At 51.8% G+C, this 22,209-nt stretch overlaps 1 protein-coding gene across 1 annotated transcript in view; it reads right to left on the bottom strand.

Annotated features, from left to right (window-relative positions):
* The window catches only part of RAB11FIP4 (RAB11 family interacting protein 4), a 107,535-nt gene that overhangs the window by 58,412 nt on the left and 26,914 nt on the right, over positions 1–22,209 (bottom strand). Inside the window, exons 2-3 of the mRNA XM_024980657.2 lie at positions 20,655–20,742; positions 20,251–20,339 (exon numbers count right to left, since the gene is read on the bottom strand). Of these exons, the coding sequence (XP_024836425.1) occupies positions 20,251–20,339; positions 20,655–20,742 (177 nt within the window). The remainder of the gene's footprint in view (positions 1–20,250; positions 20,340–20,654; positions 20,743–22,209) is intronic.

Here is a 22,209-nt window from a genome sequence, read left to right on the forward strand (position 1 = left end):
ACCGCGATTTCCCAAACTTCTCTGCACATTAAAATCACCTGAAGAGCATTACAAACTCTTCACATCCAGGACTTCCCTGGTGGTGCAGTGGATAAGAATCCACCTGCCAATGCAGGGGACATGGGTTCAATCCCTGGTCCAGGAAGACCCCACATCCCACACGCTAGGAGCAACTATGCCTGTGTGCCACAACTACCGAGTCCGCTGCTGCAACTGATGAGGCCACGTGCTGCAATTAATGAAGCCGCACACCTGGAGCCTGTGCTCTGCAACAAGAGAAACCACCGCAATGAGAAGCCTGCGCACTGCAACGAAGAGTAGCCGCTTCTTGTCACAGCTGAAGGAAGCCTGTGCAGAGCAACAAAGACCCAATGTAGCCAAAAATAAATAAATACAGAAATAAATTAAAAAAAAAAAAAAAACTATCTGCATCAGGCCAAACATGAAGCCAGTGAAATCCAGACCTGGGCGTGGGACCCAGGTATCAGCACAGCTTAAATTCCCCAGGTGATTCCAAGCTCAATCGCAGGGACCCTCAGGCGCACATCTCAGACTTCGGGGGAGCACGTGAATGAGCCACCTGGACTCTTGCTAAAACGCAGCTTCTGTCCCAGCCGGTCTGGGTTCAGCCTCAGAGTCTGCAGAGTCCTCAGAGACAGGCACCTGTGTACCCTCCCCGGACCACACTCTGAACAGGAAGGACCTGGAGTCTGGGCGACAGCGGTCCCCACAGCGTGTTCCTGAGGGGAGGACAGGGTCCCCAGACAAGTCTTGTCAGCCTCTTTGACAGTCCCGAGGGAAAGCACCACGTCAAACTGAGGCGTCTGACACCCATTTCTTTATTTTCTTGCTGCATGTGGGATCTCGGTTCCCTGACCAGGAATAGAATCTGCGCCCCCTGCATTTGAAGCGCAGAGTCTTAACCACGGGGTCAGCAGTGACACACCCCATCGATTTCCGACTGGCTGTTTGGCTCATGGCGTTGCCAGGCTTCCTAGTCGTGGTTCTTATCTGTGCATCTTAGGGGTCGGCTGAGGGGTCTTTGGGGAGGATGGAGGTGTGGATGGCGTTTGACCTGAGTCAAGGCTTGTGTGTGGGGAGGGGGCTTTCTGTCTCACCCGCACACCTGCTCCTCTGTGGCAAATGGCCTTAAGGTACTTATCGGACAGGTGGGGATGGGGAGCTGGGGGTGGGGAGCCGGGAGGCTGGGGATGGTGGGGCTGTGAGGTGGGTGAGAGGGCCGCCAGGGGTAACTCTGGCTGCAGTGGGTGGAGGTCTGTGGGCAGTGAGCGTCTGTGGCGGGGTGTGGGTAGGGAACCATGGGTGCGGGGCTCTTGGGTGGTGGGCTGTGGAAGGTGAGGGCTTAGCACGCCACCCAGCCAGGTTTACAGCAGAGTTGTTCTCTACTAGTCATGTGTGATCACTCCTGTGAAGTGATACCAAAAAAAATACAATTTTGTTTCCATGAAAAAACAGTCCTGGAGAGAAAGCCACCTGCTAGTCATGGAAAGCGAGAAAAAAATAAAGCGGTCCAAGAACTTCCTGGTTCTTTGCCAGACAATAGAAGTGAAGTCGTAATATTTATAGCTATCCGTGTTTCCAGGGCTCCACTCGCTGTCAGGCTCCACAACCAAAGCCTCGGGCTCCGACTCCATCTCCCTGAATCTTCACAAGTCTGAGGAAGAGTGTACCAGGCTGTGCCCATTTCACAGACAAGGAAACTGAGGTTCTGAGACATGACAGGATGTACCCAAAGTCTCACTAGGAATGGGACGAGCTGGGATTCAGACCCTGGTCTTTCTGACCCCAAAGTCCAGGCTCTCAAGGCAAAGTTGTGTGCCTCCTCTCACAGACAGCAGACACTGCTCACTTACCACAAGGCCGGGTCCTGAATTAAGCATTTTAAATGTTGTGTTTTTCCTTTTTAAGCAATGACAACAATGCAGGCTTGGTGAACCAGGACACCAAATATGAGTGTCCAACGTGCTTACTTCTGCACTAGACCCAAAGACTACTTTTTCAGTGGACTCCAAACCCGAACTTGAAGTGCCCCACCCCAGACCCCACGTCGGTATTAGCACACTGATCCAGCCCAGCCCCACCTGAGCCTATGCTGGGAGGCAGCTGGGCCATCCATCTTGCCCAGAATTTCCTCCTTCCATCAGGGGCACCTGAGAGGCCTGGGAGAGACTGGAAAGATGGAAAGAGCACTGCGGCCATCAGCAACTTCTGGTCCACGCTGGGCCCTTCCGTCCCGAGCCCTGCCCTGTACCTGGCACCATGCAGGCTCTTGGAACCCCCAGAAGGTGCAGTGAAGTGCCAACCCCTCCTCTGCCTAGAACAACAGAGGAGCCTGGCTGGGACAGAAGGACCCCACCATCAGACAGAGGTGTGAGGGCCATGGCGGAGGGGGAGGCTGCTTCTGGTCGGTGGGGGTGGGGAAAGAGGGCTGGGAAAGGTTCTGGGGTGGCAGCTGAGCAGTCCCCTAAATGCTTAGGGCTGCTGACAGAGCAGAAGGGAATCCTAGGGAAGAGAACAGCAGAGGCAAAGCCTGGGAGTCAGGAGGGCAGGCAATGTTCGAAAAATACGGGGTAAGTCAATCTAACACAAGCAGGGAGGCTGCAGAAAGGTTTTGATCAAAATGACCAAACATTCACCAGGACCTAGGAGGTGCCAGACACCAGAACAGAGATGAGTGCCAGACAGCCTTTGGCCTCCCGAAGCTCAGAATCCAGTGATAAAGAAAACTACAACCCAAGCATCTTATCCTCATTTCACAAATGGAGATGCTGGCCCCAGAGAGGTTAAGTGATTTGCCCAAGACGATACAGCCCATCCATCTCAGAAGCAGAACTCCTCTCCCAGGGCCCTGCACAGCTGGAGGGCACCTGTAGACTGGCAGCTGGCTGAGTGGAGAAGGGGCTTGGAGAAGGATAGGACTGAAGAGCGGACACAGGGGACGGGGGCAGGAGCCACCAGTGGCCACCAGCTGCAGCCAGGACGTCAACAGACAGGCTGTTGCAACAGTCAGACAACCACGATGAGGCCCAGGCCCAGGACTACCATGTTCAGCTGCACAGGCTGTGCACCGCACAACTCCCAGATGTGCCATCCAGCCCCCTTCAAAGTTGTGTAGCACAGCGACCCTCCTAGGAGACAGAGGGTCCAGACTCGCACGTGATGGTGTACGCTGCCACCATCCTTGAGGTCCCCGAGTAAACAGCTGCTGACCAAACCCCACACTGTTATCACAAAGCCACATTCTGCTTCCTCTGGGGAAGCAGTGGCAGCCACACCCCAGACATGTTTCACACCACACTCTGGGCTACCCACAGGGCCAGTCAGTTCTGCATTTCTGTATCAAAGATGCTGATGCACGAAGGGTTCCCAGAGCAAAGAAGACTGGCATCGGCCTCCACCTCCGGCCCTAGAGATGCACGGAGCATCCTGAAGGCTCCCTGCAGCCGAGAAGGCAGCTCATTTTTATCAGACTCCCATGCAGAGGAACTCTTTTCTTTCTTTTTTTTTTGGGGGGGGGGGAGCAGCCGCGCTGGGTCTTTGTTGTAACACACAGGCTTCTCTCGTTGTGGCTCTTGGGCTCCAGAGGTCACAGGTTCAGTAGTTGTGGCACGTGGGCTTAGCTGCCCTGCGGCATATGGGATCTTGGTTCTCTCACCAGGAATGGAACCCACGTCCCCTGCATGGGAAGGTGGATTCTTAACCACTGGACCACCAGGGAAGTCCCGAGGAGCCCCTTTCTGAGAAGTACCTTTTAACAATCTCAGCACAGCGTCGCACGGGGAGGCTTGGCATGACCTGCCGCCTTCACCAACCAACCAAAAGGCTCTAGGACCCTCTATGTGCGAGTGGTGCTAGTGGTAAAGAACCCAGCTGCCAATGCAGGAGACGCAGATTTGATCCCTGGGTCGGGAGCATCCCCTGGAGGAGGGCATGGCAACACATTCCAGTATTCTTACTTGGAAAATTCCATGGACAGAGGAGCCTGGCAGGCTACAGTCCATGGGTTGCAAAAGAATCAGACTCGACTGAGCACGAACGCTACTGATATTTCTGGTGTGCAGGTCAGAGGTCACTTCAGAGCTCCAAACACAGTAGAATGGCCGGGGGAATTCTGCCTCCTCTCCCCAGCCCCGGCCTAACCCCCATCCCCCAGACTTGGTTTCTTTTTTTTTTTTTTTTTTGAGTAAAAGATTGTCCTTCAGCAATGGAGATATTTCAGATGAGTTACCTTGGGTCCTAAGAAAACCTCTCTGGCCCTTTCTCCCAGACTGGGGTCAGGGAAGTGAGGAGAGGCCTGGGAAACTTGAGAAGCCTCAGGAAAAGTGGACACAGAGCTGGCTATCTGCACTACCGGGGGGCCAGACAGGTGCAGATTCAAGTTCTGGCTCTGCACACTGCAGTCCTGAGACCGTGGGCAAGCTACTTAATGTCGTCTGTGCCTCAGCTTCCTCACCAGTAAATTGGATGTAATGGTACCTCCTTGGCAGGGTTGGTCTGAGTAGACAGGAGGGGGTAGTGATGAGAGATTAGATAAGAAAAAAGCCTTTGCAGGTTTGACATTCCATCCCTCCTGCCCCAGCCCTGCCCTTGTATCTGGCTCCTGGTGAGATCTGGGGCCAACTCGAAGTGATAGGAGAGATCAGAGGGCCAGAGAGAGATGGGCTGGAGAGAGACCAGAGAGAGAAGAAGCAGGGGAGAGAGAAAAGTCAGGGCATCCTGGCATAGACAGGGCAGTTGAGAGGAGGGGTCCTGGCAGCAGGGCGGGGGCGCGCGCGGTTGCCTGGGGAAGGTCAGGCCCGCCAGCAGGCAAAAGGGGGCCCTGCCCGGCCCAGCTCCCACTCCTAGGGCCGCAGCCTTGCTGCTCCCTCTGGGTCTGTCTCCTTCCCCCACCTCCCCACCCTCTCCTCCACCTTGCCCCCCAGAGAGGGGGTGGGTGGGAATCAGCAGTGCTTGCCTGGAGTCAGGCGCCCTCTAGAGAAGGGGACGGGGGTGGGGGAGCTAGGGATCCCTCAGGAAAGGGGGCACGGGTCATGGCCCAGAGCTGGGGTCCCTCAGGGAGGGGGTAGGTGCAGCCTGCTTGTTTCAGCACTTCCAGAGAGGTGAGCTCCCAACTCCAGGAAGGCCCTCATTCAGCCAGTCAGTGAACACTAACCGAGGAACTCGCTCAGGCCCAGGACTGGGCAGGGCAGAGCAATCAGGGAGGCTGGACCCGGGCCCCGAGAGTACACAGTCTAGATGGAGGGAAACAGGAATCAATGGGGCCCACCCTCCAAATTGCCATTCTTGAACTGCTGGTCCCAATGACCAACAGAACAAAATGCTTGTTTACCAAACTCTGATGAAGCCTCCCTTCTTCATCAAAGGGGAGCTGTGAACTGTGAACTCCAGCCACCCTTGCTGAGTCAGCAGGCAGCCCCTTCTCAACAGCTCTCCAAGCAGAGGCTGGCCTCAGATCCACCCCCGAGGGCCAAGCTGCCCTGTGGCCCCCCACCCCCCAGTGGTTCTTCCTTTGTTTATTCCTCCTGTAAAGAAATCTCCTCTTGCCTAACCCTTGCCTGAGACGCTTGCAGAGCTTCCTCAACATTGAGAGTTTCTTTTTGCCCTCCCTTGAAATAATCCTTTCAATTAGTCTCTTCTTACTGAATCCAAACTCATTTTTTTGGGGGGGGGACTCATTTTTTTGTTGTGGTTGACATCTGTAAAATTATTTATAATAAGACACTCATAGTAGTTGGGCTTAAAAAAATAAAGATAAGCCCTACAGAAAAAGCAGGTAAATAAGAAAATGAAAAGCTGATTCACCATTGGCTCTAAGTTTTCTAACTACCAAGACCGAAAAAAGGGAAAGCAAGTCTGTAGTTACAGCACAATTCTCATGATCTGATGCGAGAAGGAAATCAGTGCATCAGGAGAGACTTTTTCTCTGGTGCAAAATCCTAATACACACACACACACACACACACACACACACACAAAGATCAAATCATGAAAAATGTCAAACTGGATAAAGTTTCCAGGAACAATTTGAAGGAGGCTGAAGAAATATGCTGTTCAGCGTTGCCTTCCACTGAGCCAAGGGAATAAAAACAAAAATGCACGTCTATGAAGAGGTTTCTGCAAGAAGGTAAGATGAAACAGCGCTTTCTGACGTGGAACTGGATACCAGGAGTGGAAAGTCTAAAGGCATGAGGGTTAGTGTGTCCTCAGGAAAACGTTCTCCCATATCACTCTTCCAGGCTGAGCTCCTGCCTGTCAATTCAGGACCACACTCTTGGTGGAGGGAGGTATGATTCCTTCCAGGCCACAGCCGATGTTCACTGCAGCAGATAAAGGTCCTGACAAGCCTCTGCCTGGGTGCCAAACCCCTCACCCATCTCAGGGGTCTGTTCAGCCCAGATTAAAAATTTCCTTGAGGAAAGCAAGAAAATCCCAAGTTTCAGCACCAGAAAAAGCTTAGGCCAGAAGTGGTAAAGCCAGCCGTTCCAGATGGGTTCTGAATGGAGCCACAGTGTCAGTGTTGAGAAGATGCTCAGCTGCCCGGCCCCGTGGTCAAAGGAGTCCCCCTCTATCCAACCAGATGCAGCGAGTGTGTACACAGCAGGACTGATCTGGAAAGACTGATGCTGAAGCTCCAATACTTTGGCCACCTGATGCAAATAGCCGACTCATTAGAAAAGATCCTGATGCCGGGAAAGATTGAGAGCAGGAGGAGAAGAGGGCAACAGAGAATGAGATGGTCGGATGGCATCATCAACTCAATGGACATGAGTCTGAGCAAGTTCTTGGAGATAGTGAAGGACAGGGAAGCCTGTTGGGCTGTAGTTCATGGGGTGGCAAAGACTTAGAGACTGAACAACCATAACAAATCAGGGGCTGGGCAAGGCTCTGAGTCAGGGACTTGTGCAGTGTCCCTCCTGCCCTTCCGTCCTGTGCTTATTATCTGTCCTGTGCTGATAATCAGAGAAGCTTGGGGGAGAATCATCAGCTAACAGGGAGCCCCCACAGAGCCCACAGAAAGTTCCCTGAGAGCCAGACTTCCTGCAGTGTCTTGTATTCTGTTCAGTCATTTTTATTATCCTGGTCAGGAAAGGAAACAGCTGTTTATCCCTCATAAAATGTTTGTTTTTTTCCCTCAGGCTCAGTAGGTGTAGTTTTCAGGCCCTCAAGCCCTCACTACCCTGGGAGAAGGGTCTGACACAGGGGTGGGCCCAAGCCCCAGGGGCTGAATTTCTGGGATGCTAGTGTGGAAGGAAGTCAGCAACCCTGGGGCAAAAGACCTTCAAATCTCCCAGTCTAGGCACTGTGAGCTCAGAGATTCCAGCATTTTCTAGGCACCTTACTGAGTGCTTTGCATGCATTCTCATTTCTTGTTTTTACAATAACCCTGTGTAGAAGACACCAATTTAGCTATGCAAGAAAGCGAGACTTGGGACTTCTCTGGTGGTCAAGTGGTTAAGAATCTGCCTGCCAGTGCAGGGGACGTAGGTTCGATCCCTGCTCTGGGAAGATCCCACATGCCCTGGTCAATACGTCCACGCGCCACCACTACTGAAGCCCACTGGAGCCTAGAGCCCGCACGCTACAACTCCTGAGACTGTGGCCCCGGAGCCCATGCTCTGCAGTGAGTGAGTAACCCCTCCAGTGCAGCCATAAACAAACAAATAAAAGAAACTGAGGCTCAGAGACGTTATGTAACTTGCTCAGGGTGGTCCACTAGTAAGTAACAGGGTCGGGATTCAAATCCAGGCCCCTCAGACCCCAAAGGCCACGCTCTTCCCAAGGTTAACTCAGCCCTCTGCCCCCGGGGCCGATCAAGCCTGCCCCAAGGCTGCCTCCAAGTGCAAGTCCGTGTGTGCTCAGCAATGTCTGTCCCTTTGCGACCCTGTGAACTGTAGCCCACCAGGCTCCTCTGTCCATGGGATTCTCTAGGCAAGAGTACTGGAGCGGGTTGCCATTTCCTCCTCCAGGGGATCTTCCCCACCCAAGGATCGCACTGAAGCCAGCCAGAGCCAGTCGGAGCCGAAGCTCGGGAATCCCTCCATTGCCCGATTCTCAGCCTGGTCAGCTGTGGCGTCCTGCACCAGGGCAGCGAGCCGGGCCTGACCTCCCCCAAGACACAGAGCCCCCAGGAGTCTGCTTAAGGAAAGCAGCTCGGAGAGAAAAGAGAGCAGTGATGGAGCAGGCGGCTGAGCACAGCTCCCGGGAGAGCATGTCCTTTCTGCCACGGTAGCAGACACGTGGAGACGGACACCACGCACCTCTGCATGGGCGGAGGGGACGGCGACTGCTAGAAACAACACTTCCTGGCAGAGGGTGGGAGGGACAGAGGCAATGGAGGCATGTCCAGGCTCTTTCTTTCCACATTTCCCCATGGCACTGAAGGGAAGGGGGTGAGGTGTGGACCCAAAAGGTAGCAAAAGCACGGTTGGTGTGGCCCCTCACCAGGACGGTCACCACCATGGGGGAGCTTGTAGGAGACGCACAGTTGGGTAACCCCAGAGCTGTGTGGATCAGAGTCTGCACTATCAAGCCCCCAGTGACTCATTAACATACATATTAGAGGTTCAGAGCCCCAGTGCAGAGGCAGAGAAAATGAGAGAAAGTGAAAGTGTTGGTCATTCAGTCATGTCCAAGTCTTTGCAAGTCCATGGACTGTAGCCCACCAGGCTCCTCTGTCCATGGAATTCTCCGGGCAAGAGTGGGTTGCCATTTCCTTCTCCAGGGGATCTTCCCAACTCAGGGATGGAACCTGGGTCTCCTGCATTGCAGGCAGAGTCTTTACTGTCTGAACCACCGGGGAAGCCCTATACACACTAGAGTTTCAGAGTCTAGGTGCTGTGGCAGAACAAACAGCCCTTTTTCAGTTCTTGCCTATGCCCACCCCTCTACCTCCCCTCGCTGCACCGGTGTGGTTTTTACACCCTTTGGCCTGGAGAGAGCGCCTCTCAATTGCTCCCGGGTGGGAGGAAACCGCCCGCCCCTCCCTGGCAGAGTTGACCTTGCACTGCTGAGATGCACCTGCCAGCTGCTCCTTGCCAGCACTGTGTTCCACGTGGAAGGCACAGCCCTCCACCCACGTGGAGGAGACAGACAAGACCCAGACAGTTAAGATCGTGGCAAATGGTGCAGGACAAGCAGGGTGTTATGACAGGGACAGGGTGTAGAGGGCGTTCCTTGAGATGAGTGTGCAAGGAAGGCTTCTCTGGAGAGGTGACACTTGTGCTGACACTTGAAGGATACAAGCATGGTTGTGTAAAGACTAGAGGATGAGGGTTAGAGGTAGAAATAATAGCAAGGCAAAGGAAAGGAACTGGCTTCTGGGGTTTGAGGAACAGAAAACAGGCCAGTGTGGCTGGAACAGCGAGGATCGCGGGGAGGATGGGAGGGGAGCAGGTCAGAGGTTCAGGCAAAAGTGAAAGCTGCTAGGTCACAGTGAGAAGTCAGAGCTTAGGATCTGACCCTCAGATGACAAGTGGTCGGAACCTCTTCAGTGAGGGAGTTGTAGGACCTGATGTAAGAGTTTGGAAGGACACTCTGGCTGTGGTGTGGAGAAAGGCAAGTGACAATGCAGTGACAAGGTGGGGGGTGGTGTAATGCTCTGATAGGGTGTAATATGGAGGTGGAAAAAAGCGGTCACCTCGGGACATATCCTGGAAGTAAAACCCAGCAGGCCTTGTGGACAGGTGGCTATGGAAGGAAGGAGAGACAGTGGCCACGACTCAGTCCTTGATCTGAGTGATCAGGTGGGTGGCGGTGGCAGGTACTGAGACGGGGAAGGTTTTAGACGGCTGAGAGGATGGAGCAGGATCAGAGGGCTTAGTGCCAGACATGTGTGAAACACCCACTAGACATTAGCACAGGGGGCCCAGCATTTCCATACGAGTCTGGAGCCAAAGGCAAAATCAGTGGGGAGAGTGCTTTTGGGGGCTCGGAGGTGATGGTGCATAGAGAGCAGAAGTCTGGTAAATTATTCCAGATTAACCGAGTCTAAACAGACATGACGACTAAATGTAACACTTGGATCTGAGATCAAAAAGAAAAGCTATAAATACATTGGGAAGAAACTTTACTGGTGGTCCATTGGCTTAGACTCCAAGTTCCCAATGCAGGGGACCTGGGTTCAACCCCTGGTCAGGGAACTAGATCCCACATGTCGCAATGGAGACTGAAGATCCTGGGTGCCACAACTAAGACCCAGCACAGCGAAACAAATTAAAAGAGAAGCAGCAGGCTTCATTGCAAGAAAAAAATAAATATGGAGTTTACGTTAGACACCCACGGCTGATGACTGTTGTGGTTATGGAGGAGGGTCTGAGGGAGGGTCAAGTGTTTAAGAATGAAGTGTCATAATGTCAGCAACTAGCTCTCAAACAGACAAGCCCCCCAGGCCCCCAAAAGTGTGTGCACAGAGACACGCAGATGCAGAGAAGGAAAACTGCCAACACGTTCACAATTGGTGAATGCAGGGCGCCGGATCTATGGGTTCTCACTGTACTGTTCGCTCACAACTTTGCAGAAAGTGGGAGGACAAGCACGTTTGCGGGTCTCTGTGAAGTCAATGTGATTGGCCCTCTGTTCTCGCATCTTCTGCGGGGCGCCCTGAGCTCTCAGAGGTTTTCAAAACTGGGTCGCAGATGAAGAACTCTTGCAATGAGAAACCCTCTACATGAGATTCTGTTTTGGCCCTGACGCATGGAGCCCGCCCTGCTCCCCATGGGTCCTCGCAGGCCTCTCTGCGGGAAAGCAGTCACGGCTCACTGGCCACCAAGAATGTTCCCTGACCGGGGCCTGAGCACCCAGGCAACCAAGTTCTATGGGAGACGGATACCTCCCGCCAGGGCCCTGTGGTCCCGAACCACTCTCCCCAGAGGACACTTTTAGGAGGAGCACGTGAGAAGGGCAGCTGGCATCTGAACACTGGTGCTGTGCCAGGCACTGGCCATTTTCAAGGTATAAGACTTCTCCCCACCTCCACCCCCAGCCCCTGCATTCCATCCTCAGGGAAAGTATTGATGTGAACTGACGAGAATCCAGGATGCTGTACGGGTCACAGCTTCATGGAATCCCCTGAAGAGCTTTAGAAAGTGCTGACGCCTGGGTCTCACCCCGAGAGGTTCTGGGTCCATTGGTCTGAGGGACAGCTGGGCATCTGGAATTGTAAAAGCTTCCAGGGAATTCTAATATGCTGCAACATCGAGACTTCCTGATGTAGATCCTTGGTTTTCAACATCAAGTGTGCATTCTAATTACCTGGGGAGCTTTTAAAAACAGATGAGTGGATGCCTCCTCAGACTAAATGAATTAGAATCTCTGGGAGGAGGGACCAAAGTATTAGTATGTTTTGAAAGCATTCTGCATGACCCCAGGTGTTGCTGGTGGTAAAGAACCCTCCTGCCAATGCGGGAGACTCAGGTTTGATCCTTGGGTGGGGAAGATTCCCTGGAGAAGGAAATGGCAACCCACTCCAGTATTCTTGCCTGGAGAATCTCATGGACAGAGGAGCCTGGCAGGCTACAGTCCACGGGGTTGCAAAGAGTCTGACACGACTGGGCAGGCATGCAATGCATGACTCCAGCTTGAAGCCTGGCTTAAGAACTGTTTGTTTAGGCGGTGCTTTCTGAGCACTAGCACCCATCTTGATGCGACTGTATGCGTGAACTAACGTCTGTCCTTAAGTGATTGTGTATATGTGTGTTTTCCCAGTTACCTGTGTCATAAATTTACTTAACTCATCAGGGAGGGAACCAGCAGGCTGAGATAGCTTCAAAGGAGAACAGGAGAGATCAAAGTATGTACAGTCAATGAAAGAAACAATGCTTGAGGGGATTTCCTGATAGTCTAGCGGCTAAGAGCCTGTGCTCCCAATGCAGGGGTCATGGGTTCGATCCCTGGTCAGGGAACTAGATCCCACAAGCCGCAAGTAAGTGTTTGCATGCCGCAACTAAAGATCCCACATGCCGCAATGAAGATGGAAGATCCCCCGTGCCACAACTAAGACCTAATGCAGCCAAGTAAAGAAATCAAATGTATATATATTTTGTATATATATTATAATATATAACTAATATATTTTATATGTAATACATATATTTTATATGTAATGTTTAATATATGTAAATAAATATATATTAATATATAAAAGTATATATATTTTAAAGAAAGGATGCTGAGAGATGGCCAATTTATTTATGAACCTGGCTAATATCCTACAGGATAGTAAAACCAAACCTTTCTCCTTCTGCTCAGCTTTAAAAAGACAGGATGTAAGTGGTCACTCTCTCAAGTCTGCTCAAACTCTAACTCAGTGAATCTAAGTTCTAAAAGCAGGCGTAAACTTGAGCATTAAAACCTGAGTAGGCAGGAGGTGGAGGCTTCCCTGGTGGCTCAGATGGTAAAGAATCTGCCTGCAAAGTGGGAGACCCAGGTTTGATCCTTGGGTCAGGAAGATCCCCTGGAGAAGGGAATAGCTACCCACTTCAGTATTCTTGCCTGGAGAATTCCATGGACACAGGAGCCTGGAGGGCTACAGCCCATGGAGTCGCAAAGAGTCAGACACCACTGAGTGACGGAGCATGCGTACATGCAGGCAGAAGATGGAGTTGATGTCCTGGAAGGAGGACTTACAAGCCTGGCTTAGCCCAGCCTTTCTAGGGTAGGGATGGTTGGGGCAGAAGACGGGGGACAGACGGTCCAGGGCAGACCAGGGAACGAACAGCAGAGGTCATCAACATCGCCTCTTCTTTCGCCCCAGCCGCCTTTGGGTTAATCAGAATTTAGTTTCTTCTCAAAGATATGACTCAAGGATCTTTTTATTCTTAAAGAAATTCTCGGGCTTGGGATAAGTAAATTATTCTTTCCTTTGGAAGGAGGAAGGTGTTGAAACAGAAAGCACACACACGCACTGGGGCCGTATATAAGCAGAGAGGATCAAACAAGGCCCCTCCCTGAGCTAGGAAGCAGCCGCCCCCCTCTCCTTACCAGTGTGAGCTCGGTGCCGCCACCCACACCTTCACCAGCACCGCTGAATCACAGCGCTGTTTGTCAGGAAAAGTATTTTTAGAATTTAAAAGTACCGTTGTTGCCAGTGGTTTTAGAAATGCTTGCTTCAGAAGGGATGGAATTAAGCAATGGCGGACTTGGACCTTCGAGCCTGACACACCCCCAGTTTAGAAGAGAAGCTCAGGGCAGATACATAAAAACTGTGCGGGCAAGACTGAAGTCTGGGGACTTCCTTGGTGGTCCAGTGGCTCAGACTCCATGCTCCCAACGCCAGGGGCCTTGGTTTGATCCCTGGTCGGGGAACTAGATCCCCATGCTGCAAATAAGACCTGGCACGGCCAAATAAATAAATATTAAAAAAAGAAAAAAGATGAGTTGGGCAAAGCTCCCTCTAATTATGAGCCAGTTTGGGCTCAGGCTGAAGACCTGATTCCCAGCAAACCCCAGTCTGTTTTGCCCTCCAGGGACCCCTTAAGTATAACTCTGTAAAGAACTTCTCGTCTGTGAGGTGAAGAGGGCAGGAGAGGGGCTGAGATTAAAAAGGAAAATTGGATGCTGATCTTACCATAGACATCAACGTTCACTCTGTGAATCAAAGCTTTAAATATAAAAACCAAACACATAAAAAAAATAAAACAGAAGAGTGTCACAGCCTTGGGCAGGAAAGCTAAGTATTACACCAAAGGCAGAAGCCACAACGGAAAAGATTAATGACTTGGCTATAAAAATCTTTTAAATTTGCTGTCATAAACAAAGTTAAAAATAAATGACAAGCTGAAAAAATACTTGTGATGTATGTCTAAAAGTTAATATTTCTAGTTCTTTTAAAGCACTGGAAATGAATACATCCACAGAAGCAAGGGTGAAGAATGTGGGCTGCCAGTTAATGAAGAAAAGAACTCCTGGTGACTGATAAAGGCAATATAAAAAGTTCAACCATATTATGATTCAAAAGAGCAATCCTAATTTTAGCCTCTCAAATGAGAAAGATCTGAGAAAGCAGAACAGCCAGTATCCAAGGGTAGGAGGAATCTGACACAATTCTGAAGAACGATTAATTGACACAACTTTTCTGGAAAGGAATTTGACAGATGTATGAGAAATTCTAAGAACTGCATCATTTGGATCAAACAGTTTCCACCTATCAGAATTTATTTTAAAGATTGGTGAACGGGCTCCCCTGATGGTTCGGTTGTAAAGAATCCGCCTGCCGATGCAGGAGACACGGGTTCGATCCCCGGTCCGGGAAGATCCCACATGCTGCAGAGCAATTAATCCTGTGTGCCACAACTGCTGAGCCTGTGCTCTAGAGCCCAGGAACCGCAGCTATTGGAGACCACGTGTCCTACAGCCGGGCTCTGCAACGAGAGAAGCCACCAGAATGAGAAGCCCTTGAACCACAACTAGAGAATAGCTCCCACTCACCGCAACTTGAGAAAAGCCTGTGTAACCACGAAGACCCAGCACCGCCAAAGATAAATAACTAAATATATAATATAAAAAAGTTTGGTAAACCTTTTCTGTAAAGGGCAGATAGTAAATATTTTAGGCCCTGTGGCAGCCACTCAACTCCGCACTGTTGTGGGAAAGCAGCCAAACTAGTGAGCAGATGATGGGTGTGGCCGTGTTCCAATAAAACTTTATTTACAAAAGCAGGCTGCTAGACTTGGCCCATGGGAAATGTAGTTTGGCAACCTTTGTCCTACCCTAAAACAATGGGGAACAATTTAGCTACAAGAATGATTATATAATGATTATAACAGGAAGCCCGGGGCGGCCCTGGTAGTTCAGCTGCTAAAGAATCCGCCTGCAATGCAGGAGACCGGGGTTTGATCCCTGGGTCAGGGAAGATCCCCTGGAGAAGGGAATGACAGCCCACTCTAGTATTCTTACCTGGAGAACTCCACGGACAGAGGAGCCGGGAGGGCTACAGTTTATGGGGTTGCAAAGAATTGGACACAACTGAAGGACTAACACTTTCATATACATACATATATAAAAATGTATATATATTTAAAACCAATAATAAGTAACTGGTAAATAAATTTGATTGTCTTCTTGCAATGAAATATGTAACCATTTAAATTTATGCAGAAAAAAAGAATATGACTGCATTGTTATATAGATTAAGCAGACTAGAAAATGGTTTGTAAATGAACTATTAGAACTAGTAAAAGAGTTTAGTAAGGTTGTTATGACAAGTTAACATCCAAAACCAAGAGGTCTCCTAGACATTTAGCCATAACCAATTAGAAAATATCATGGCAAAAAGATTCTACGTGTAACAGAAATAGAAACTTCAAAATAGAATCACCCTATGAAGAAATGTGCAAAGCCTATTTGAGAAAATTGTAACATTTTCCTGAATGACATAAAAATAAAGAGATATACTATGTTGTTGGATGAGAGAATTCAAAATTGGAAAAAAAAAAAAATAACAGTTCCCTTCCATTGATGTACAAATTTCAAACAAAATCTCTAGTGGGATTTAAAATGAATTTTGACCCCCCCCAAAAAAAGGAGTATTCTGGAAGAGAAAATATACAAGAATAACAAAAAACATTTTAAACAGAGAATGATAGAGGGCTTCCATTGTGGTCAGTGGTTGAGAATCCGCCTTGCAATGCAGAAGACACTGGTTCAATCCCTGGTCCCGGAAGATCCACATGCCGAGGGGCCCCTGAGCCTGCGGGCCACAACTAATTAGCCTGCGCTCTGGAGTCTGAGAACCGCAACTACTGCGCCCACATGCCACAATGACCGAAGCCCGCGCGCCTAAAGCCCGTGCTCTGCAACAAGAGAAGCCGCCACAGTGAGAAGCCCTCGCACTGCAGCTGGAGAGTAGCCCTCCACTTGCAGGAACTAGAAAAAGCCGCACGCAGCAACGAAGACTCAGCACAGCCAAAAATAAATAAATATTTGTTTTTAAATGATCGGGACTTCCCTGGTGGTCCAGTGGCTAAGACTCCACACTCCCAATGTAGGGGACCCAGGTCCGATCCCCGGTCAGGGAACTCGATCCCACATGCCACAACAGAGACTGAAGATCCCAAATCCTCCAACTAAGACCTGGTACAGCCAAATAAATAAATCTATAAAAAGAATGATGAGGAAGGCTTTCTCTATCAGATATTACACTATAAAGCAAGAGTAACTGAAGCTGTGGTTTTGGCTTAGAAATAGGGAGACAAATAGATCAACACAAATAGACCAGAGTCCAGAAAGAGACCCACGTTATACAGAAATTTAGCTCACAATAAAGGGGTGAAGTTTCAAATACGTGGAGAAAGAGGGACTATTCCACAGTAGCAGTGTGAACAACCGGCAACATTAAGGAAATACCAGATATTATCCTTCACCATAAACAGTGACACAGATGGAAGCGAGAGTGAGTTTTCCACCAGCAGAGAGAAAAAAGGGCTGGTGGGATGCAGAAGGCACCAACCCAGATGGACTCGCACTGTCTGGACAGCAGGCCCAGAGCCTCTGCGGTGATAGTCAATGGCGGGGGAAGTTTGAGGGGCCCGGAAGAGGGCTGAGCGGGGCTGGGTGCCCTAAGGATGCAGGGTTTGCATCAGTTTACCAACCAGCACACAAAGCGTTTCACTGCTTTACTACTTCACGAGGTCTCCGCCCCACCCTGAGAGTGGGGGTCAGGGGAAAGGCTAGGAGGGCAGGCTCCTGTGGTCCCAACACCCTGTGTCATCATTGTCATCCACACTCGGTCCCAAACCCCTCCTCCTCGAGTGGCTCCTGGGAAGCCCAAGTAACCATCCAGGCGCGCTCTGGCTTCGTTGGTCTCGAGCTGACCCCTAGGGGACACGAGAGACACGGCAGGCCGCTGAGGGAACAGGACTGCAGGACGAGGACCGCCCCGAGTCGGCCCCCTCGGCCCCTCCCAACCTGAGGAGCTGTGGTCTCACCCTTCCTGGCCTTTAGCCGAATGGACCCCACAGCTGCCCAGATGGTGCAGGAGCCTGTGCTCCTGCAGGAAGGGCTTCAGTGACATCACGGAGCCTCCAGGACTGCAGCCAGGCTCCTCTGTCCACAGAGTTCCCCAGGCCTTCTCAGCCCCTCCCTGTGGGAGCCCACCAGCCCAGCAGGCTGGCTTTGCACTGTCCCCCTCCTCTCCCAGTACCCAGGACTCTCTGGTGAGGAACAGAGCCTCAATCATGGACGCTGCCCACCAGGCTGCCCAGCGCATGTAGTAATCAACGGCCACCTTGCTGGGCTCCGGCCACCAGAGCCCCCTGTAAGGGCCAGACCTACATGAGGGGCAGAAAAGAGTTCACGGGACGGGCTTATACCTAAAGTCCTGAGAGAGGCGCTGTGGGAGTGTTAGGGTTGCTGAAATTCGATTGACCTGGTCTCTCTGCTTTTCTGTAACCCCCAGATTCCATAAAATAACAATGCTGCTTGAAAAAGAGGCACACCCCCTCGGAGGCCAACTGCTCCAGGCCCCCTCTCCCCTCTTCTCCACCTGAAAGTGTGGATGGCCTAGTGTGGAGGACATGAAAGCAGCCCACGGCTGCAGGAACGGGACCGGCCCCGGGTGGCTGGCTGGCGGGGAAACCCAGCCGGGGCTCCGCTCTGGCCTCCAGCTCCTCACACGCAGGTCTTTATTTTGACGTGATTTTGAAACACTATTCAAGGGTGAAAGAAAGATGCGGACTTCAGCCTGTTTCTCATACCAATCTCCGAGACACTGCACGCCTGGAGGAAGGGGATTCTCTCGTATTAGCAGCCAGTTGTCTCACTGAATCACCAGACGGGTATGGCGAGCCCTGCTTTACAACTGCAGGAAATGAGGCTCACAAGGGTGGATGGTAACATGCCTGGGCCTGCAGGCTAGTCAGTGGCAAAAATGGGAGTGTGGACCCAGTTTTGAACGGCCTCATGGCCCACCTCGTCGCCTTGCTTCCTGTTCAATCGACAAGGGGCTCACTCCCCAGAGGTCCAGGACACTACATGTTTGTCCTGCTTTTAGGGTCCTCTGCCCAAACACATCCTCACCCCATATCCACTGGCCCTCCCAAGGCAGGCCTGGAGCCCTCACTGTTGGCCTCTGTGGCTCCTCGAGTCAACTCGCTTCACTCCTCCCTGCGGGCCCCTGTTTTGGGCACACCACCCTGGGGTCCAACCACCTGAGCCCTACCTTGGAGGTCCTGGCCTACACCTGGTCTCCGCCACCTTTGAGCCTTGGCCCTCTCTAACACCACTTTGTTGGGCAGCTTCTGGGCATTATGGCCCTGTCAACGGAAAAAAATATGCACAACCTAAAAGCTGAGAATTAGGTTTTATTCGGCGATTTACTGAGGACTTAAGCCTGAGAGATAGCCTCTCAGAAGCTCTGCCAGACTGTTCCTAAGAGGTAATGAGGAGCCAGGATACACAGGAGTTTTGCAAAACAAGCAAACCAAAATCCATGGAGTCAGAATGTCAAAAGATTACTATCAATTGAAGAAAAACATATATCTCGAGTTGATTAATTTAGCGCTTGTCTATGTATGGGAAGATGCAAGAGTCTGGACTCGTTGAAATCATTTTTTTGACACGCACCTTAGCTATTTAGGGGCTTCCCTGGTGGCTTAGATGGTAGAGAATCTGCCTGCAATGCAGGAGACCCAGTTTGATTCCTAGGGTGGGAAGATCCCTTGGAGAAGGGCATGGAAAATCCCATGGACAGAGGAGCCTGGTGGGCTACAGTCCATGGGGTCACAGAGTCGGACACAACTGAGCAACTTCACTTTTACGTTCTCTTTAGCTATCTATGGCCAGGAACCTGCTTTCTCCATTCTGAATCCCCTCAGGGCGCATTGCTTGGAGGGGGGGAAAAGGCTGCAGTGGCTGATGGTGTGATGGCCACAACATCCTTTGCTACTGATAGGGCAGGCAGCATTCTTTGTCCACAGTCCCCCTCTCCCATTTCTAAGCCTGACCTCCCCATTCAGATGGATCCCAAGAGGTGCACCACTGGCCAAAGTGACCGACCTCTGGGGTCCTGAGCCTCCTTCAGTTACAGAAAATACGCCTGTATTGCGAGGCCAGATGAAGCACCAACCAGAGGATGGAGCAGAGGTTCTGGAGCCAGCCTGGTATCTGGTATTCCAGCTTGGTATCTTGGAAATCAAGATAATCGTCTTCCAGTTCTGGGAGTCTTAGCCAGAGGGACCCTCCAGACTGTCAGTTCAGGCATGGTGACCTGTGTTAGCTGTAAGATGCAGCTGCAAGTATTTGGGGAAATGATCGAAGTTCACCAGTGAACACACCATTAGGTGATGACAGTAAGACAGCGCCTTGAGGACCTGTGGTGCTTGTCCTGCTTCTTAGAACAGAGCTCCTAAAACCCTTGGAACTTTCTGAGTGACTTTTATCATTTATTAGGAGCCCCTTTCAACCCATCCTGAGTTCATGCTAATGAGGCAGGGCCCCCAGTGAGCCTCAGGATGGGGCTGGTCACCAGAAAGACAAAAGCAGGTGATTATTCGGAAGTTGGGATCTTCAGCTCCACACAGCCCCAGCTACAGGAGGTGAGAGGACTGGAGATGGGGACATAAAAACCCTGGAGCAGTGAGACTCAGGGCTTCCGGGTTGGTGAGACACTGCCCTGGGGAGGCCCCGCTCCGCCCCCAGACCTTGCCCCATGCATCTTTTGTGAATTGTGTCCTTATAATAGAGCAATCATCATAAATACAGTGTCTTCCTGAGTTCTGTAAGTTGTTCTACTGAAGGGGGTTGTGGGAACCCCTGCGGTTGCAGCCAGCCCAGCAGACGTGCAGGGTGCCTAGGCACCCCCTTTGCGGCTGCCCCCAACGGGGGTGGTTTGGTGGAACAGAGGCGCTGGCCCTGGGGCCTGCACTAACTCTGGGCAGTTAGTGTCAGAGTTGAACTGAGTTGCTGGACATCCAGCTGGTGTCAGAGAAAAGAGAGACACTGACATCCCCACCTGCTGTTGACCACCAGCTGACACTTGCCCTCTGGGACTCAGCTTCTCCTTGGAGCACAGAGCGGGGTGAAGGTCCCCCGTGAGGGCCCCCAGCTCCCCTATCCTCTGCTGTGGCTTGCATTGTTCCAATTTCAAAATCTGTTTCTTGATTTTGAAGCCAAAGGGCCCTCAGAGGGGGCTCTGGTGTCTTCCTGACACCAAAAACGTGAAGCAAAGGCAAGAAGACCAAGCGGGGCCAGGTGGGCGGCTGGAGGCTTCCCCTCCCCTCCCCGCAGCCCTCTTACCTGCTCCACACAGTCTGGGATCTCTGGTGCGCAGGGCAGCGTCCCAGCACTCTCCACGGACAGCACGTCCTTCAGCAGCTCCTCACACCCTGTGGATGGACAGACAGACAGAGAAGGGTCAGGGCTTGAGCCCAGCCCAGCAGCTTTGCTCCTGATGAATAAGCCTTGGGTGGGTAGGGCTGCTGGGAGGCAGATAACCCAAGTCTCCAAGAGACCAGCTGATCATTCAAAGGCAGAGAGATGGGGCATCCAGTTTGTAGAGAAGCCAGGCCAGGGCTGGGTGGAGGGAGGAGAGACAGGCTCTTGCCCTCCAGGTGTTCTTCCACTGGGACTAACCTCAGCAGGGAACACACAGAAGAGAGACTCCCAAATGTGGAGGGCAAGCCACAGGTGAAAGGCCTCACCTTTCATGGCGAACACCCCTCGGCAAAAGTCCTTGAAGTTGATTCTCCCCAGGTCGTTGGGATCCAGATATTTCACGAGTTTTTCCACCTGTGGGAAGGAAGGAGGGACAGGCATGAGGCCCCCAGGACGCCCCAGAGCTGGGGTGAGGCTGGCCAGGGGAGAGGGCTTGTCACCTGAGCCAAGGGGACACTGGTGGTCCTTTCCTAGCCCTCGCCCCCTCAGCGGGGTCAGTGCCCGCGCCCAGACTATGGGGGGCCCACTTTATTCTGAGGTGGACGGACAACATGAGTGAGGAAAAGCAAATCCCTTCGCGCAGTGCTCAGAACCCGGGTTTGTTTGGGCGGAGCTTCCGTCTCCAAGTTATTTCTGCAAAGACTGGCATGTGGAGAACGAACGTTCTGGAGCCCCCTGCAATTACGGGGATGTGCCCACTGGGCTCTGGAAGATGAGTGGCAAGGGAATACCCTACACGGAAAAGCACCCCTCCTCTGTCTCCAAGCTTGCTGACCAGGCTTCTCCACCCAGTGTGAGTCTGGGGGTGAAGGGTGGGCAGAGGTTACATCCTGTTTCTGTAACCTCCCCACCACTGAACCTGGCACCCAGCAGGCCCTCAGGAAAGGCCAGAAGAATCCAAGGGAAGGAGGAAGGTGGCTTCCTACCAGCTCCCATCCTGGCTGGTGGCGCCTCAGCACTGCAGCTGTTCCCCCCACCCCACCCCATCACTCAGGCAGCCTCTGACACTGCCAGGCAGTGACGTGGGTTCTGAGAATAGCGATGCCCAGGTGCCACCTGCAGGGCTGCGAGGACCCCACCCGCCCTCCCAGCTGGTGCCCCGCCTCCTTTCCTCCTGCCCTCTCGTCAGTGGTAATGTAGGGGGGCTATGAATGCAGGGATGGGCTGGGGCTCCCGGTGTTCACACCTACAATCCTCTCTAAGGTCAGGAGCTATGCCTTAATTATCTCTGATGAGGGTCAAGGTTACCCCGGAGTGTTGAATGGCTGATGCGGAGGTTGATCTCAACCTCAGATCCACGTAAGGGGAGGCAGGCTGTGGATTCTGTAGTCGGTGGGTGGAGTCCCTGACTCCCCCCGGCTGGGAGACACTGGGGGAGGGGGGCAGACTGTCCATCCCCCTGCCTCCAGGGAAAGCCAACCTGGAGCAGAGGTGCCAGGGTCCTTGATGACAGGCAGATAGATGAGGGTCCCTGCAAAGTCCCTGGAATGCCCCTGAGCTGTGGGCGCAGGACTCCCACAGGGTCTTCAAAGAGGGAAGGTCTCAGAACACGGTGGGTGTGAATCAGGCGGCACACCAACTGCTGTACAGTCATTTGGTTTTTTTAATTTTCTTTTTTTAATGTAAGTTGTCTTTAAGTTTAATCAGTCTCTTCTCCAGGGGATCTTTTTGACCCAGGGATTGAACCCAGGTTTCCTGCATTGCAGGCAGATTCTTACTGTCTGAGCCATTGGGGAAGCCCAGTAAAAAAAATGGCTTATTTTAATTGTACAGCCCTTTAAAAACCAGACAGAGCTCACCAAGGGCTTGCCATAAACTCTG

The sequence above is a fragment of the Bos taurus genome, chromosome 19, assembly GCF_002263795.3.
Source record: "Bos taurus isolate L1 Dominette 01449 registration number 42190680 breed Hereford chromosome 19, ARS-UCD2.0, whole genome shotgun sequence".
In the NCBI taxonomy this organism is placed as follows: domain Eukaryota; kingdom Metazoa; phylum Chordata; class Mammalia; order Artiodactyla; family Bovidae; genus Bos; species Bos taurus.